The 19,829-nt window shown below is 37.5% G+C and overlaps 1 protein-coding gene across 9 annotated transcripts in view; it reads right to left on the bottom strand.

Moving 5' to 3' along the window:
• tjp2a (tight junction protein 2a (zona occludens 2)) overlaps positions 1–19,829 on the bottom strand; it is a 73,007-nt gene that overhangs the window by 31,438 nt on the left and 21,740 nt on the right. For 7 of the 9 annotated variants that reach the window (XM_088319612.1, XM_088319606.1, XM_088319609.1 and 4 more), the window contains exon 3: positions 4,779–4,832. In XM_088319612.1, coding sequence (XP_088175738.1) covers positions 4,779–4,832 — 54 coding nt within the window. Of the gene's footprint in view, positions 1–4,778; positions 4,833–6,215; positions 6,379–18,567; positions 18,835–19,829 lie in introns of those variants that run through there. The other 2 variants (XM_088319611.1, XM_088319610.1) reach the window with 2 other exon arrangements.

Raw genomic sequence — 19,829 nt, 5'->3', positions numbered from 1 at the left:
TCACACTGTATTATCGCGGCTGTATGACATTGTGATAGCATTTAAAAGGGATTTTTGGCCGTGTAGTGATATTTGTGAGCGCCACACTCATGCATAGAGTTCAGAGCTCTTAGATCCGTGAAAATTGTAGTCTGTGCAACTGTAATCAAAAACCTTGATAACTGGAGATTTTTCATGTAACCTAAAGTGTAATAAACTGGAGATTAATCATGTAATCTAAAGTGTAAGGAAAAGTACAACTTCTACATAACAGAACAAACCAAACAGCACAAGCTTTGACTGTGTCAGGGATTTCAAACCGCCTACCTGCCACCGGTCCAGATTGCGGCAGAGATTAGTTCAGTGCAAACCCTGTCTTTTTATCCTATCCATCTGTACGTAAAAAAAATGATTCATTCAATTCCCTCAATCATGAGCAGATGGCCAATGTTGTCAGAGGGAGTATGGAAGAGAACAGTAACAAATGGAGGAAGGCTTTGTTTTACTTACAGTTAAGTACATTTAAATATTAGAAAGATTGCTGTGTTGAAGAGTGTAGGATTTACAAGGGCATGCACAATCACTATTTGTGTGTTTTGTAATCTTCGCTTGTATTTGTGTTGTTGTTCTTCAGGATTTTACAGTGGTTGTCGTCCTTTGCTTTGGTGCATTACCGTCCCTTGTATGTGTTTGGAGTAGATACCATATGCCGTTTTATAACATGGTAACTACCCATCTTAAGCAAATGCCTTACCATGCTTTACAGTATATAGCCCCTTGAAAAAGCTACAGCTGTCACAGTAGGGGCATGAAACATTAAATTAAACCAAAAGAATACAGAAAAAAAAGATAGATCTTGTTCCTATGACTAAAAGGCTGGATATTTGAAGTTGTTATAGATGGAAGAGGCACCAAATACAAAGTTTTGCATTAAGTGTTCCTGATATTGACTTCTTCATACAAGTGTTGTATATACAGTGGGACCTCGGTTATCGCGGTTAATGGAGACCAAAACCACCCGCGATAAGTGAAAATCCGCGAAGTAGCGGAGCACCTTCAAAAAAACAAAACAAAAAAAAAAAAACCTCATCTCATCGCATCCCAGCCATCTCCGGGCAGTGGGCAGGGGACACCCTGAACTGGTTGCCAGCCAATCGCAGCTGCAAATCACATTAGTTCTCGCAGCTAGCTGCGTTCTTCATTGACACACGAGCCGAGTGATCCACCGCTAAGAGTCGTACAGCTGGGCGATTTCACGTCCGCCCGGGACGATCGGAGACAAATTCACGACAGGGTTTTTACTTGCGCCGCACCGCGGGTGCCGTTCTGTTGCTCCCGCGAGCGAGACCCAAACCCGTGGCGCGGGTACTTTCGGGCGCGATACGCACGACACCGACACAGTTACGTGGGTCCCGCGTACAACCGCCGCCTTTCGCCCGCCGCGCGCGGACGGCCGCCTGTCGACGCGCCGCGCTACTGGGGTCGTCGGACGAGCGGGCTCCTAGCCTGATCACGCCCGCCGCCTTTTCTCGCGTCGCGCCGTGTGACGCCGTGTCCGCGGAACTCGCTCCGTCGCGTCCGCGGAACTCGCTCCGTCACGTAAGCGGAACTCGCTCCGTCACGTAAGCGGAACTCGCTCCGTCGCCCCCCCACTAGGAATACAGATGACAAATGAAAAGGCATTAGGTCTTATCTAATCATCACACTAATTGTAGTTACGGTACCAGATTTGTTATAAAAATGAGAAAACAGAAATGGATTAAAAATCAGCATTAAGTTTTGTTTTTTTTCTCAGCTTAAACTAAGAACTGCAAGTGCCAAACGTTTTGAATACATGCAGCCATGCATTTATATCTTTAGGACGACCGAACTACTTCTAATAATGCCATTCTCTTCATTCAGTTCAGAATCTCGTGAACTTTGTAAAGACTTTGCGAGTTAGCGGTACAATACAGTACTGTTGCGCCTGAACTTGTACTGTATTTCAGTGGTCGTAAACCTTTTTAGTACCAAGGGCCAGTTTGATGACAATATTCTCCTTTCCAGGCCCAATAATAACATCAACAATTTACTATAGTGATTAAAATGAGTGGGATGATGAGATAAAGCTAATGCCTTTTCATGTGTCGTCTGTATCTCTATGAATAGGATTCGGTGATCAGGGTTCGATTACCATTGATTCCAATGTCATGCAATTGTGATCGGTGCTATATTTCGACTATTCAATCAATGCACAAATACAATGCTTTTTTATTCTTTATTCCGTGCGCCTTTGTGTCCGGTGCGCCTTATATTCGCAAAGATTTTTACATTTTTTTTCTGGGGTGAGCCTTATAATATGTTGCACCATAAAGTGCAGAAAATAGGGAATATAAAATTGACTGAGTTCAATATTGCCTTATATAGTTGTACATGTATTGTACATATATCGCAAGTGTGTTGTTATTCTAGGACCTTTTTCACATTCCTTGCCTTTTTCCTGCGGGCTTGACACCAGGGCATCAACCAAGTTCTAAATTGAGTGCTGCATGCAACTGCAGTGATTTTATTCCATGTGGAAAAATGATGCCATCCTAACTCCGGGGGAAAATGAGATTTTTTTTTTCCCCGAAGACTGTATATTCTTTGGGAAGATCAATATCTCAATTGGGATATAAAATGTTGTCCTGATCAGACAACACTATTATCGTCTTTAATTAAATAACCACATATAGTAGTAAAATAAATAAATCGTCACTGGGGTCTTTGTGTTTGTTGAATCCTTACACAAAAATCCCAAGGGACACATGGTCATGAGTCAGATGTTCACTGCTGGTCTAAAAATAGTATGTTTGCAGTTTCTATAGTATTTTCAGGAGCACAGGCTCTCCTTCAACAGATAAATACTTTTTTTTCAAATCCAATACATACAGTATAAACACATCATTTCAACTTTGTGTAATAAGTAAATAAAATACACTGCCAACATACCAGATAAAATAAAAATGAAACCTTGGAAGTCCATGGACCGTGAACCACTCATGTGAAAACAAAATGGAAAAAATCTTCAGGTCACAATATAACAATTTATGTCAGTGACCAAAATTCAGCAGAGAGTAAAGAACGTGGATCAAGATTTTTCATAACAGCATCCCGCTTTGTATTTCCAAACAAGAATTTGTAATGTACAATTTTGTGTGAACAAATCAATACCAACAATTAAGGATGCACTGAATTTTTGGCACCAAAACTACATTTCCTTTTCGTGAAAAGGGAAGGAAAACCAAAATAAGCTTCAGAAAGAACAATGACAGAGTAAAGTGCGAGAAAAGTTTAATTTACTATCATTATTATTTTTTGCGGATATGCAAGTGTGGTTAGTTATGTTTGGCAACATTGATTATAGTACCATCATCATTATCATCTTCATCAGTTCCCTATTCTTGATTTCTTGTCACTGTTTACCATCCTGGCTATTGAAAGCAAAAATGTCCAGAAAATATGTACTTGCAATAAATTAGATTTACTTGCATTATTTGTATGTATTGTCTTTCAACAGTTTTCCTTTATCAGAGCATTCAAGTCCTCGTGTATGTATTCTATTTTTTAACAGTAGATTAATTGCCACATCCAGTTATTCAGTGCTAGACTAGTCCCTTCAAGTTTGGAATATAGTCATAATAAAACATGAAATAATATAGTACTTTTGTATTAATGTATAGGGGAAAAAGTATCTTAATTTTACATTATGAAATAGTAGGCATTTAATTTGTGTACTTGTATGTCCATGTGTGTGGACACTATAAACAAACACATGCAAATACAAAACGTCGTAAAAAATAGTGTCCTTACGAGAGGAACATTCATATTTCCTATTATGAATAAGCATGAGATTCACCGATCATAATAAAATTGCTGGTGCTCAAAATGTCAACCAATTTTAAAGAAATAGAACTATCAAGGCACACTGTACAACTTGTTTTTTTGTAAAAGCTGCCTAAGTAACATCATGCCAATAATTTAATGTCTAAATTGGTTATAGAGCTTTTGGAAAGTGTTACAGCAGCAAAAGCAAAACTCTAGCTGGTTATGTGAGTGTGTGTATGTGAAGCACATTGTAAAGCGCTTTGGGAGGTCTTCATTGACTTGAAAAGCGCTATATAAATGCAGACCATTTACCAAGTATAACTGACTTCTTAGTTCTTAAAATGTTTTTTAAGGTACATCGATTTATTAGTAGGGCAGGAGTAATGTAGCAGGCTATTACAATGTCTATTATTATGTGCATTGTCTGCCGACAAATCCAGGATGTAAGAACCAGACCTCAGCAGAGATAGGCTCTGGCTCAGCCATGCCACTAATCTTTACAAACTAACTACAAATTGGATGTAATGTAACTTGAGTAATAGCAACATCGTGAGACAAAGTAACATATTTGCTGGACTATAAGGCACACCGGTTTTAAAAGACGCATCTTCCAGCTAAATTTATGAAATATATTCATTCATAAATGGTTACTGGTTGAGGTAGCATTTTATTGTAATTATGCATTTAAAATTTTATTTACTGACAGACAAGACACAGCCAATTATAAGGCATACTTGCGAATTTTTGGCAATTTGTTTTTGTTATTTAAGTGGATTATATAAAAAATATGGTGTGTGTTCGATCTTAAGGCTAGGAGGGTGAAAACAAGTAGGTTGGCTAACTCCAACATGCAAGTTTTCATTGTCATGAGCTTTGCAAATCCCAAAAAGGCAGCAGGTAGTCGGTTTCAAAATAAAAATAAAAAGATCCAACTTAATTGGAGATGGACTCACCCGCTGCAGAGTCACTGTGTACTGTTCCCAGACAGTCTCCTCCATAACTGGGTTCTACAAAAGAGAAAGTAAGATTACCATCAGTGATTTCATTCTACAGTGCTGTTTAAAAATGAAATATGTGACGTAATGACAAAGGCACTTCATTAGTCTGTGCCTTTGTTACACAACCACACGCTCTGAAAGAATGACTTGCCTGCAGAGCTGCATCAGGAATTGTTCTATTACTCAAGACTACCTTTAATAAAGAACTAGTATTTCAGTTTTCATAATTTTCCCAATGATTAATGCTTGACGGAAGCGCCCAAATAGGTTTGTTTCGAACAGCAGTCGGGCAAAATTACTGCCTGTGGACCGGATCAGGTACATCATATTATTTAATCTGGCCGCTGAGAGGCATATGAAAAATGAGCTGCTTATTGTCAAACAATAACTTGCAGTTTTAAATATGTCCACTGTGTGTTTTCAAAGTCACGTACCACTCCAAACCAACCTCTGTAGCTGCATTTGCTGACTACCATTTATCAATCAGAGAACATTTGCGTGAACACCCTCCCAAAGTTATTTTATTTAAAAATGGATGTCACCGTTACGAATATGATTGCCCTCACCTGGATATCTTAGCCTGTGTTTATTTGTGTACCCTCATAAAAAAAGAAAATTATTTCGCTCGTGGCCAAAATTCAAATAGCTGGCTATATTTTTCTCTACTTAGTTTTTTAAATCAATTCCATTCATCAAAATATTATATTTAATTCAATACAACATTACTGAAGTAGCCTTATTGCATTGTGTTCTTCAAGTCAAAAGATCAAATTTAGTGCTTAAAAGAGGGAGATATTACTTTGCTATTACTTTAAATTAAAACCTTTTTATCTGTATATGAAAATATTTGTACATTTTGAATGTTTAAAAAATTAATTGGGCTAAATTGTCCCTTTACAAACGGATAAACAATGACATATAACTTCTACAGGTCAATGGAAATGAGAAAAACTGCATTGGCTTATGTTCTTTTTTTTATGTATTGCATAGGTATCAGCTTTTAGACCATTGTGCATAAACAAAAAAATAAATACATGAGACATTTTTCCCCCTGACCCAGCCCCCTTTGCACATTTTTTAAACCAAAGGCCTGAGAATGATAAAGTTTGCCTCCCCCTGCTTTAGAACAACTGCAGCCAACTTAAAACTGTTTTGAGAAATGGAAGAACCAAACAAAAACACAATTACACCAAACTAACTATTACTGAAATTTGGCAAAACACTCAAGTTTTGATCCAAAGTATCCAAATCAACAATTTGCTGTGACACCATCCAATTAACCTAACAAACTGCATTACCACACTACTAAACATTGCATCAATTATTCATGACCAAAAGTCAGTCAATGACCAATAACTGATTTAATGTAACCATAGAGGTAAAAAAACTCACGAGTCCCTGCAGGATGCGTATAGTTTTGACCGCATGGGCCCATTTCCTGTGCAAGCTGAGAACAGTCTTCATTTCTGGCACCTTTCTTTTCCTATCGGTGTCTTTGCCTGATCACCGCCAGCGGTGCTCTGGCAAAATGATGTGAGCACCAAACTCCTGCTTGGCCACAGCTGCACGGCCACCAGCTGCTCTCTCCCAGCATCTGCCTGCCTGCTTGCCTTTGACGTAATCGTTATTCTGCTGGCCTACATTCAGCACAAATCCCAGTGTCGGTAGGGCAGTGTAAACATGCAGACAGAAAAATGCCTGGTATGGTCGGCAGTGATTAACCTTCTGAGCGTGCATGAGCACCCCGACAACTAACCCACCCTTTTTTTTTTTTAAACTATGCTAAAGTTTTAGTGCAACGGTGTCAAACTTATGGGCTAAATTGTTGGAAAAAAACATTCTCTTACTGCAATATGTATTCTGTGTAGCACTATTTAGTTACTCTATATAACACGCTACAGTGGGCATTTGCACGTCACACTGGGTATTTGTATATTGCATTCTTTTGGCTTTATTATTGTACTGTTCTCAGCTCAGGGATGCTGCTGGAAATGTGAATTTCCCTTCGGGGATGAATAAAGTATCTATCTATCCATCTATCTATTCTCGTAGTGGCCAGACTAGTAAATAATAGTATAGAAAGTGTGCCTTGGCTGTAGGTTTTCTTTCCATTTCTTGCAAAACTCACAATTAAATTATGATTTAGGAGTGTAAGATTTCATTTGTAAAATGATTATTTAGGATTTTTTCCCTACAATATTTGTTTTCCTTTGGTCAGATTTAATCTTGCTAAATGTTTATAAACTGTGGGGAAAAAAATTCAAAACAACAATTTAATTTATTTACTATTAGGTTTAACTCATGCAATATAGCATAAAAACACTAATTTTACAGATTGATTTAATGATTTAAGTCTCTGCTTGTTTTTAAACGAAAATGTTCACCTGTATGAGGGAACTTTGTTGTTAGATTTCGTATTCTAGAAAGGAGCTAAAGCTTCTTTAAACTTCTGCAAAAGACATCCAAGCGCCTTTTTTTTTGTAACGCCATTAACGTCCGTGACTTTTATTTTAAGTAAAATAACATTTGAATGGGTTTCCTCAATGTTCTTTGGGTTATTAATGGTGGTCAGCAAATACAGCAACAGTGGGTGGATTGCGTGTTGTTTTTGGAACATATTTAAAACAGCAAGTCATTGTTTGACATAAATGCAGCTGATTTATCTCTTATGCTTTTTTCAGCATTGTCTCACGAGCAACTTAAAATGATGTGGTGGGTCCAATTTGGCCAACGGAGCATGAGTTTGACAAATTTGTTTTAGTGCATTCGCACAAAACCAACAGACATGTAACACTGACTATTGAAGTTTGATGTAAAAGGAGGTAGGGCAAAATATGAAGAAATTATGAAAAGTAACCTATAAGAACATTTGCTCACTGACATTAGAGGACTTGGCATTAACCTCTCATCCTGACCTACTTTTCTGATCACTTGGCAGAAAAATGGTAGCACGAAAAATGTGCAGATGGTGTAAATGATAGAAAAACTTATAGTTATTACCTCATGATTATTGGAACGATATGTATAAAATAATTCACACTATATGGTTCTGCGTTAGTTTTTCAGATTAACAAATTAACAGCTCATGATTTTAAAGTCCTAATACACATTCAGTTTTTCATGTTTTTTTCTTTTACTCCAAAAATATTTCTGGTAATTTCATGTGTTTCTTTAAACTTATTGTGCACTTCTTTCAATAATATTTTTTTCAGAAAATGTCAATTCAATTTATGTTTCAATTACTCAAACATGGCGGAACATTTTAAACAATAGTTTATAAACCGTGTACCAGGTCGTTTCAGCAAATTGGGAACGACCTAACATTAAATCGAAATTGTACAGACAGTCTATATAATACGAGGGAATTATGCATAAATACTCCACATGACAAAGCATTGTTGTCATTTCAAGTCAGCCATTAGGAATCACAGGTCAATACTGTAAAGACTTTTGAAATGGCTGGATTTGTCAACGATACACCATTTGTTCAGATGCCTCTATAGCCCCTTTTTTTCAGTCGCTGTTCTGGCTTTCCGCACCTCGCCCGGCCTCTCCCTGGGTACCTTTTCCATTATATGTCGGTGCTGCATCTTGACGTCATTTCAGCATCATATTTGGCGCGAATCTTTGGTTCGAATCTTCAGCACGAACTGAAGCACACTCACAGAATCGACAATAGGTCAGCAGTGTGCCAAAGTTGCACACCAATCAGTGGTCGGCAGCGACGCACATGACGTTTTAAGTCCAGAGTATAGAGTCTCAACAGCGAGGGTGCCTAAGGCCGGGCTTCCAGGGACTAAGAACTGGTTACTTTCTTATAACTGAAAACCAAAAAAGGCTGGGCGAGGCGAGGCATGTAAGGCCAGAACCGTGTAGTGGTAAAGGGGCATAAAAGAGCCATGACAGGAAGATGTCACTAAGTATCACTAGGGGAAAGCTTTCCTTTAGAGTTTCTTCCTTCTCCGAGCTGACTCTTGTTTAAAATGCTGGAAACCAGAATAAGGTAGGCTCAGTTTCGGGTTGTAGCTACTAGTCATTCGTGTGTTTTAGTTTTGTGTTCAATTTCTACAAATTTCTGACTGCTTACATCTGCCTCTTACAAGTATAGCTTTTTTTTAAAGCAAGTACGGTCAAAATGTAGCCAGGTGGAAAAATGAAACGTGTTCAAATTTCAATTGGCTCAAAAACTGTTGAACGTAGGAGAAAATAAAAAATTAATATTATTATTTTATTTTCTAAAAATAGATGGCAGCAAACCCGTGAACGCACTTGAATACATTTGAGCATATAATTACTACTAAAATGTTTGAAAAACTACAGGAAATCTGAAGAATTAACACTACAAAGCTGCTGCCTAATCTCTGATGGAACATATTGCAGAGGAAACAGATTGAAAATGAAGTCACTTGACAGGGGGGTGAAAAAAAAAAAAGACACCTTCCTTCTTGACTGAAAAATCCAAAATATAACTACCAACACAAGAGAGACAGCAAATAGGTCTCTGGATCAATATAACAAGAATACTAGTGTCACTCTTAACATGTCTGTAGATTACTATAATTAACTTGGTGGTTCTGACGGCGCAATCACTGTAATATCATTAAATTGCCAATAAAGAAAAGGTAAGTGCAAAAAACTGGAAGTCTGCTTTTCAAGTTGTTATATACTATAATACATCTGTACCATGCGCTTCTACTTTTTGCCCTCAGTGCATCCTTAGTGTTCCTTCAGAACCCATGAAGTTACATGTAGGGTTCCCAAAGGTTCAATTTTAAGCCCAGTAATTTTTAAGCTGTATATGCTTCCCCTTGCGGATGTTATCAGGAGACACGAGGTCAACCTTCAGTGACGCTGACGACGCCTAGCTGTACATTGCCGTGTCCCCTGATGTCAAAAGTTCTATAGATACCCTTTGAAAATGTATTTCAGATATTAAGTCAAAGATGGCAGATGACCTTCCACGGCTATAGCAGGACAAAACAGAGGTCTAAGTCATTGGTCTTGAAAGTCGGAGAAAGAAACTTTTACCAAAATTACAGGATTTCAGACCTTTAAATTGCATTAAAAACTTGGGCGTTATTTTCGACTCTTAGCTCGATTTTAATCCACCTATCAAAAACAATTGTTATGGTCCTTACCAGCCAGGGTTAACGAGGAATTACTGCATTTTTAAAACAATGCAACACTGTATTTACATTTGTAAACACATTTTAAAGAGGTCAAACCAGAATTATTAAAACATATTTTTACTTAAGTTTATTTCGATTACCAGAAATTCCGGACTATAGGGCGCACCTGATTATAAGCCGCACCAATCACATTTCGGGGGGGAAAACGATTTTGTCCATACACAAGCCACACCTGTATATTAACCACATGCGTCCACATTGAAAAAAGACAAGACAAACACGAAATTAACCCATACCCGGTAAAGTTAAAAAAACACAGCCGGCAAAATGAACGGAAAATGATACCGGTACTTAAGATTATTCAATGCAGACCTGCAGAGTCCGGGTGCCCATTGAAAGTAATCCAAGGAAAAAAGTGTATATTTCCAAAGGTAAGGGTGGGAAAAATATATATCCACTATTGACGGCCGCGTCCACAAACACGTCTCACCTTTACTCCACTTCCCGTCAGCCCGCGTTTGCTCTGCCCCTTCTTTCTCATTTGCTTGTACAAAACATATCAGAATACGTTTCTAAAATAAATACATTACCAAAATATACAGTTGCAAATACATATTAGACATGGTTACACAAATTTACCAAGAAAGACGGTACACCGAGAGAGTTTTTAAAGCTTTAATAATAATATTATAACTTTTATCCCAAACCGTGCCTGTGAAGGGTAGCAAAACGCTACTAGGAACACGATTGCAACACAGTAAACAGCTCTGTTAAAAAAAAACCATACCGTTATTGTAGTAAGCACGGTGAACAATCCTTATCATCCCCCTTATAACTGACGTCATCAAAGTCATCTTCCTACAGTATGGGAAAGAGACCTTATCACATAGACATCGTCCTACGCTCCCTTATTCAAGAACACGCTCGCAAAGTAAAGTTAACGTGCGGTAGCTCTGTTTCCTTCCATATCGGACTGCTCTATTGCGTTTGGCTTGAAAGTTGCGTCATGTGCCTTTCTTTTTGCAATATGCATGATGAGGATATGTCTACGCTAATCTAACTTGTGCACAAGATAAGAAGTTGCAGTCTAAATCTTACCTTTTGTACTCTAGCGACGCTGGCGGCCGTCAGAAAAATTACATAAATTGGCCGCATCACTGAATAAGCCGCATGGTTGAAAGTTTGGGAAATAAGTAGCGGCTTATAGTCCGGATTTTCACGGTAAATAAACCCCTTTTACCAACAATAAAATTTCAAGGGCCATCAGGGCTGTGTAACCTTCACCTTATACTGTTATGATTGCAACTCACCCCATCATAATGCTCAACTTGTACTCAGATGATTAGGGGAAGGGTATTTAAATTCGTACTCTTGGGCGTTGGTACGATTTGCGTTGGCATTACTGAGCACAGATTCACACGAAATGAAAAAGGCATCTATATTAAATGTGTCTGTATGCGAGTAAAAGAGTTGCCATTTTCCAATGCCGATCAATATTTTCTGAGGAAGAAACAAATTGGGCAAAGTACTAAAAATAGATGCGGTTCAGTACTGGTATAGATTTGCAGGAACGGAGAATTGGAAGAGTATGGGTTGAAATGCAAAAGGGTCCCAACAATACTTGACTACTTTATTTAATACCACCGCTGAATAACTCAGACTACCAGGTGCTCAAGCAACAGGGGAAGGTTGATAAAGGTTCATACCTGTCAACCTGTACGTTTTTGCTGTACAAAGTACGTGTATTATGCATTTTAATACGTGTAAGACGTACAAGAAAATCTGTACAGAAAAACGCTAACTTGTCAATTATGGGTACCATCCGGTATACACTGACAATCACGAAACAGCAAATCAATCAAGTCTAACAGAAGCAGCCAAAAAAATTGTTTCCGGATATGATCCCAATTCTGTAGCTCCTATAAAGAGCCATACTCATTCAAATATTTGGAAGTCAAGCCTGCCTTAGCATTGTCTTGGTACACAGAATCTTTAAACGGAACAAATAATTATTGTTCTGCCGGCTGAAGTGCCTTATTGTTATTCACTTAAAAAGCGCTGTATAAATGAGGTCTCCCACTGAATTATTATTAGTACCGTACATTAGGACATTGCCTGTTCTCGCTACCTCAGCAGAGCAGAAAACATCAAGGACTTTTCTCACCCCTGCCACCACCTCTTCAACCTGCTGCCTTCTGGCAAGCGCTACAGGTCACACATAACAAAAACAAACAAACTCAGAGACAATTTCTTCTCCAGAGCCATTACCACCCTAAACAGACACTGCACAAAAAACTGAAAACCTCTACCTCATACAAACTAGAATGGTACTCATGTCTATGTTTCTTGCACATGTTGACTGCACTATGTTTACTGCTCACCTTGCACAATGTTGACTATTTGTTTGCACTATGATGACTATTTTTTGCACCAAATGCATATGTTGACTATTTTTTGAACTATGATGACAATTTTTGCACTAAATGTATAATTGCACAAACCCTTACGATACCAAACTGTATTACGATACCAAACTGTAAGTAACACCCTAGATGCCGACATTTCTTGTGTAAATATTGTGTAAATTATAACTATAACCTTATCCTCCTTGTTTTACAACCTTATCTTCTCTGTTCCTTCATCTTCTTGGCTTTACCTCACTGTGAATGTGTGAACCTGGAGTGTCATGCCCAATTTCATTGTCACAATATGTTAACCCATTTTGTAACAATGACAATAAAGGTATATTTTATTCTATTCTATTATATTAGTGTAATTAAAAAAACTTGTTTTTTTTCAAGTTAAAATGCCTTCAAATAATCGCAAAATCTAAATTGAGATATTGAATTAAAAGTACTGCTCGATCGTGGGTCAACCTGTCGACAGACTGAAGACACCCATTATGACTATGCCTTGTGATTGCCTATGAATATCTTCTCCAATCTCGGCCAGGCTACAAACAATGAATAGGTGTTCCTTGGCTTCGGTACTTTATGAATTGTTTTAACAGGGTAAACAGTAAATTGTCCACTATCCATCAAAAAATCCCGAAACTAAAAGCGGAAATTTGTAAATGCCACCCAAAATCGTCAATGTATCAACACTAGAAGTCAGACTTATCTTTGTTAACCATGTAACTTTTGATTAACTTTTATGGTGAAAGCATGATATGAGAAAAACGGACAATACTTAAATTATAAATCAGGACAATTCCATTTGCCTTTTTGCAATTGCATTGTGGAAACAGTAGACCATGGAAAGAAACACACAGAAATACCAGTTGGAGGCAGTAACAAGAAACTACAAGACAGTTTAAGTGAATACTAGTAAGAGACCAGAATGCTCTTGGCAAATGGTTCCATCGGACAAACTTGTTCTATGATTTGATATGATTGTGTTGGCTTGGCTGCTTGCTGGATATGCAGTAGTTTCCCGAGTTCAGTCTATTATATAACACAACAATTTTCCCCCAATGAAAGGGAAGCAGAGGTTAGAGTCCAAGTACGGGATCACCCTTCGAGATGAAAAAAAAAAAAAAGCATTATAGGAAATCCTTTTTTTTTTTGCTCGTAAGCATAAAGCCACACTGTCCTTGAACCACATCGTAAGCTCTCGTCACAAAAAAACAAGAAACAATAAATCACAAGTAGACAATACTGAAACATGAAGGCATAGAAACCCCTTTTTTTAAATGAAGGATACACACGTACAAATTATTTTAAAACCAGTGGAGGCTTTATCTAATAAATTGGGCTGTTTATTCCGAATAAATGTAAACGTGAATGTCTGTGACGCATTCGAGTAACAATTAAGTTACAACAAAATATCTTTTTTCAAGATATCAGTACTCTAGGTGGTGGCTGATACCAGTATATGGTGCCTTATACTAGTCAATGAGGCATCAGGAATCTTGAATTCAAAAATTGGTAAATTGCATATAGATAAATTGTAAATTAGGAAGAAATATGTTGGGATTTAAGTAATTATTACTTATTTATTTAAATAGCAAGGAAATGTTATGTACTAATGGTTTCCCTATACAGTATAGTATTGGTATCAATTAATATTTAAGATTTTGCTTACAGTATCTGTCTTGAAAAATGTGGTAATGAATACAGTATTTTGTAATTTGGTGATTTTATTGTTGGTATCTGCCTGAAAAAAATGTGGTATTGAATATTATCTAATTTAAATGTTAACTCATTCACAGCCCTTGACAAGTATAGCAATCAAAAGCAGCTTAAATATTACAGGTGACGATTTTGATTTTTTTTTTTCTAAAAAAGGTGATGTGCCTTGAGTTTCCTTTTCAATGAAGATAGTTTTTCAAACTTGTCAAGATCGTTTACAGATAAAATCCAATTTCTGAGTACTCAAACATACAACATGAGGGGGCCAAATACGTCCCGCGGGGTCATCGTTTGAAGCCATATATCAAAAGTTTAAAGGACAGTTATATGATATAGCACCTTCTAGTGGTAGAAAAAGATAATTAGTTAAAAAGAAAAATATTCATTTAAAAAAAAAAATCAAAAATACAAAAAAATACTCGTTGCTCTGGAAATTTGCATTTATTTTACATAACATGGACTAAGTGAAAGCAGTCTTGCTACTACGTTTTTTGGCGTGTTGTTCGGAGGTTCTGTATCTAAATTGGTAAAAATTAAATTGTATTTTCTTTTGTATTCTATATTTTATTTATAGCACTGCTGTGAAATATTTATTCATAAGTTATGTTTTGCATTTTTCAGTGATTCTGTTTTGTTTTTTACTTTAAACCAGTTCAGGCTTTAAAAAGCTAAAATTTATTGTATTTTACAATTAATTTTATTGTAGATCTGTGTTTATTTTATATATATATATATATATATATATATATATACACACACACACACATACATACATTACATACACTTGTTTTCCAAGGATCCTTTATTTCTCTTTAAATTTGTTTTGTGTAAAAAAGCTCATAGTTTAATCTTGCATTTCATACTGCATTTGTCGTTGGGATGTAATGTTAAGATTTTTACCTTACATTTCGTTGTGTCGTTTGTTTTTCTTAAGGATTCTGACATTAGAGTTACTTAGCATAAGCAACTGAAAGGTTTAAATTTAGTAAACGTTCACTGTAGATTGACAGATACCGGCATGTGTATTGCGAGCATTAGACCACATCATTACCACATCAGACAATTATAAAAAAAATGCATAAATTAGACGCATCATTGCAGAACCCGCGGGGTTGAAAGCATTGGAAAAAAGCCGCTGTTTCTATTCTTAATTTTAAGGTAACCCAAATAACGAGTGAGTGGACCAAAAACAAAAATGCTGCAAGCCGCACACAAGTGAGTTTGCTTTGTTGAATAGCCCTCTTAAAATCAGAACCATAACAACTACTCAAAAAAATATATAAATTCTTGAAAAAAAAAAACAGTTTCTGACAATTAAACAATCACAGTACGTAACATGGCGATATCAATTAGATTTCGGTTAATCGTGTAGCCATATTTCCTACTTTTCAGTATTTCACCGATTTGCTTATAGAAAGAACATTAACGCGATGGGAAATTGTTATACAGTGGGAACTCGCAACTTAGCGCTTCGACGTTCGCGGATTCAGAGCTTCGCGGGCCTAAAAAACAATAATAATAATAAAAAAAAAAATATATATATATATATATATATATATATTTCATTTTTTTTAAAGCATTTTTGAAGGGGCGTCGCTACTTCGTGGTTCCATGTTCGCGGGTTCACAGCTTTGCAGGTCTAAAAAATAATAATAATGGAATAAAATAATCCCCCCCAAAAACAAAGCATTTTTGAAGGTGCGCCGCTACTTCGCGGATTTTCACTTATCGCGGGTGGTTTTGGTCCCCATTAACCACGATAACCGAGGTCCCATGTATACAGCACCTTTGAAAAGTAGTGCACCACCTTGAACTTTAACAACCTTTCGCCATATTTCAGGCTTCAAACAAAGATAGAAAATGTATTTTTTGTGAAGAATTAACAAAATGTTTGACACAATTGTTAAGTGGAATAAAATGTGTGGGATATTTTATACTTTTTAACAGAGAAACTGAAAAGTTGGGGATGCAATATTAGTTTATTTGATTGTAGCAAACTCATTCTTGATATTCGGTGAAGATCTCTGAATGATATAATATTGTTCCTAAATGACTGATGATAAATGCAGATGTGTAATCAAATCCTCTTTTTTGAGAAACTCAGGGTTAATTTTGAACTGCAGGGTACTTAACACATAGGACCAATAAACACAGCAGGCATTACAGATAAAGATGTGGAGAGGTTTAAAGCTAGATATGGATGCAGAAATGTAAATGGTCTGCATTCATGTAGCGCTTTTCAAGTCAATGAAGACCTCCCAAAGCACTTTACATTGTGCTTCACACTTTTCCCTTTTACACACTAACCGATAGCGCTGGCGCTCTATATAATGCTATCGGGGACATTAGGGATTCAGTGTCTTGCCCAAGGATACTTTGACATATAACATCTTAAAGAACACTGAAATAAATCATATTGAAGTAGAAGGAATATCACACCACAACTAATCAACCAAGACCTGGCTATTCCTCTAAACTTTCCCTAGAACAAGAGGAAGTCTGACCAACAATGACCCCCAGGGGCCCTTGACCACTGGATAAACTGCAGAGATCTATAACTGAGGTGGGAAAGTCTTTCAATTGGACATTAATCAGTTTTATATCGCATAAATCTGGTCTTTATGGAAGAGTGGCAAGAACAAAGCCATTTATCTAAGATACTCATGTAAAATATTGTTTTGTAACCTTGTAGCGGCTTGTTACATTGAAAATAATTCATCAATTAAATCGGACTCGAAGGAAAGTCAGAAGAATGGAAAGAAATGCCGACCACCAGCGGTGCTGCATGGATTGTTATAGCGTCCGGAAATTGACTTATGCGGCGGCGGAAGGAATAAGGAATAGCCTGGCTACTGGCCTGGCCTACTGGTACGGCTAGGCTAACACCCAATACTAGCGCACAACCAGCCAGATGCTCTGTGGCATATACACACACACAGGCGGAGGGGCTTCAACCTCCATGCTAATGTGGCGAAAGTCCAAGTGTTACGATTTTCGCATGGGGGGACGGGGCGTGCGTGTTGAAGTGGGGTCTCTTTTCTCATGCCTGAAGCTGCGTGTGCTTTTGACAAATGTCTTCCAAGTTCAATTTAATCTTGTTTAGTGATAATAAAACCAGGCATTCAACTGCTAATACGTGTACAGTGTTATTGTTTGTTGATCTATTATTGTTATTTTGTTGCAGTCATATAACTCTCAGTCTTTAGTGACGTCAACTCGAAGTAGGCTTGCCTCTTGGGGAAGCTGCGACGCCACTTCTAAATCATTTTTGAGAACTATTATGCACTCTACCGTAAAGCTTATTATGATGAAATAAGCTTTACGGTAGAGTGCATAACAGTTTCAATACGAGCGATTTGAATAGAAAAAGGCAAAATAAACATGATACCTGCTCAAAAGTGATTTGTTTACGGTGTGCATTACCGTTCGATTACATTCACAACAAATACAAGGACGGAACGGTTTAAGTTGTTTAACATTCCCAACAAATGCAAGATGAAGCGGTTTTGGTTATATGTTCGCCATTACATTCCCGAAAAGTGAGATAAAACGAGGTAAAAGTGGTTATAGTAGCTAGGGTATGCAAATCTCGGCAGGGATGCATTTCTCGGCATAACACCGGTACCCTTGAAAACAGAGGGATATGTGTATACCTCTTTCGTTTTCAGCCAAAGGAAGGGGAATTGAATGCATTAATAATCTTGGCACGACTTCAAAGTTTGGGAATTGGTATTGTTCTGAAAAAATGTGGATATCTACCATCCCTAATCATAATGGATACAGACTTCCAGGGAACAGTGGAGGAATGACCTACATGAATGACCTGGAGGAATAAAATTCCTTTTCAAACAGCCCTACCAGAAGTCAAAGTCATCAACATCCTTTGCTGTAACCAAAGACACGTTACTAGCTATTCCTCACTGAGCGGCAAACATCACAAATTTCACTCATTATAAATCGACTATTCCAATCTTTTCAAAAGTACAGCGTAAAAGTACTGTCCGAGGCTGCCCCTTGTTGGTGACAGCAGGTTTGTGCAGGTTGGCATGCCTGTCGTGACATTAGTTAAAACAACTAATCCATCGCGTTTGGAAATTTGCCACGTCACCTTTAATTGGGGCTGAACGACAAATACTAGGAAGGATCACCCAAATTGCTCTAATGTGTTTAACAGACCATCACATGACATATGCTTATGCGATTATCAACGATTACATTCAACCTAAATGGCGGAAGATTGGCAGCAAGTTAGCGGTTTATGGAGACAAAACATAGTGCTGTACAGTAGACAAAACCCTGTACTCGCAATCGACGGTACATTATTTAGGTACATAGCAGGTGCAACAACGCCCAGAGTGACTTGGCGTTTCCTTCCGATTACAAACGGTATTAAAATGCTACAATAATAATTAAGCATCATGCTCATCCTTACCCATAAATATTAATTAGTGCATCCAAACGACCAGGGAGCGATGTAATACTTACACTGAAATACTGAGTAGCATATCTGCCCACAGAGAGCAGACCCCCTCCGTTCACAGGCATCACGCACTTAGCAATGGCTCAAGATTCCCGAATCAGCTGGATTCCGCAAACTTCTACGTCTACAAAGGCCAAGCAATTTTAGTCTACAAAACCAGAAAAAGCCCCACCCAAATCACATTCTGGGATTAAAATAACTCAAACAACGCAAAAAGTTCAGAGCCGTGCAAAAAGTAGCACAGGGGACTCTTGGCTCGGGACAGACAATACCAAATGGAGGCGAGCGACGGGGGTGCGTCACGATTGGGGGAGGTTGAAAAAATACAAAGCTATTTAGTAAATACTTCTATTGGTTTATTGAAAAATCGCAGATTTGCAGTTCGAAACACTCACACGGATTAAGAAAGTTGTAAGTGACTAGAATGATAATATATTTTTTTAAGTTTTAACGGTGCGGAGGCGTAAAATAGCACCGACATGGACGAGTCCAAGACTTGTATTGATTTAAAGGTAACCCGCTGTGAGGCTTGCAGACAAGCAACATTTACAACTGTAAATACAGCAAAAAAACGCCCCCACATACACAGTCACCACCCGAGGGCACTTATGTATATTGTGCCTTCTATAATTCTTCAGAAACCAATACAAAATATTATTGTTTTCTTTCAATGATACAATCTGATGTAGTATGTTCTTCACTATAGGCGCACAGGATTTTAAAGCGTATACCTCACACCCCTTATAGTTTTTATATACAAGCACCACTTGACTACAAGGTGCATGGAATTGAATCTGCAGTAGCATGAAAATAAATCTAAAATAAAAGCAAAGGTTGCATAAAACAAATACATTTAAATTAAAATATTTTTATAGAACATAAATTAACATTATGTTTTGGTTTCCCCAGTAGCAATAACTTAAGAAACAAAAAATTAACATATCAACCACAAGATGACACTTAAAGACCATTCTAAATGTTTCTCAAAGGCAGAACAGCTACCGTTTACATTATCATTTTTTTTTTAAAAAGGTCACCTTGTACTGTAAACTCAAATCTTCATACAAGTAATCACAATACTTACCGACAATTATTGTGCAAAGAAACAACAAAAGAGGATTTGCAATTAGTGTTTGAATGTGAGCAGCCGAGCTGCCGTCGACATTCAGCGCTTCTCTCTTTTTTTAACATGTTAACCACAAGAGTGCGCTTAAAGACCACTCTATGTTTCACAATGGCAAACCAGTTACTATCCATCCATCCATTA

The sequence above is a fragment of the Urocampus carinirostris genome, chromosome 16 (genome assembly GCF_059441175.1).
Source record: "Urocampus carinirostris isolate Australia breed hairy pipefish chromosome 16, RoL_Ucar_1.0, whole genome shotgun sequence".
Taxonomy (NCBI): Eukaryota; Metazoa; Chordata; class Actinopteri; order Syngnathiformes; family Syngnathidae; genus Urocampus; species Urocampus carinirostris.
This window is presented reverse-complemented; position numbering and strand designations above follow the sequence as displayed.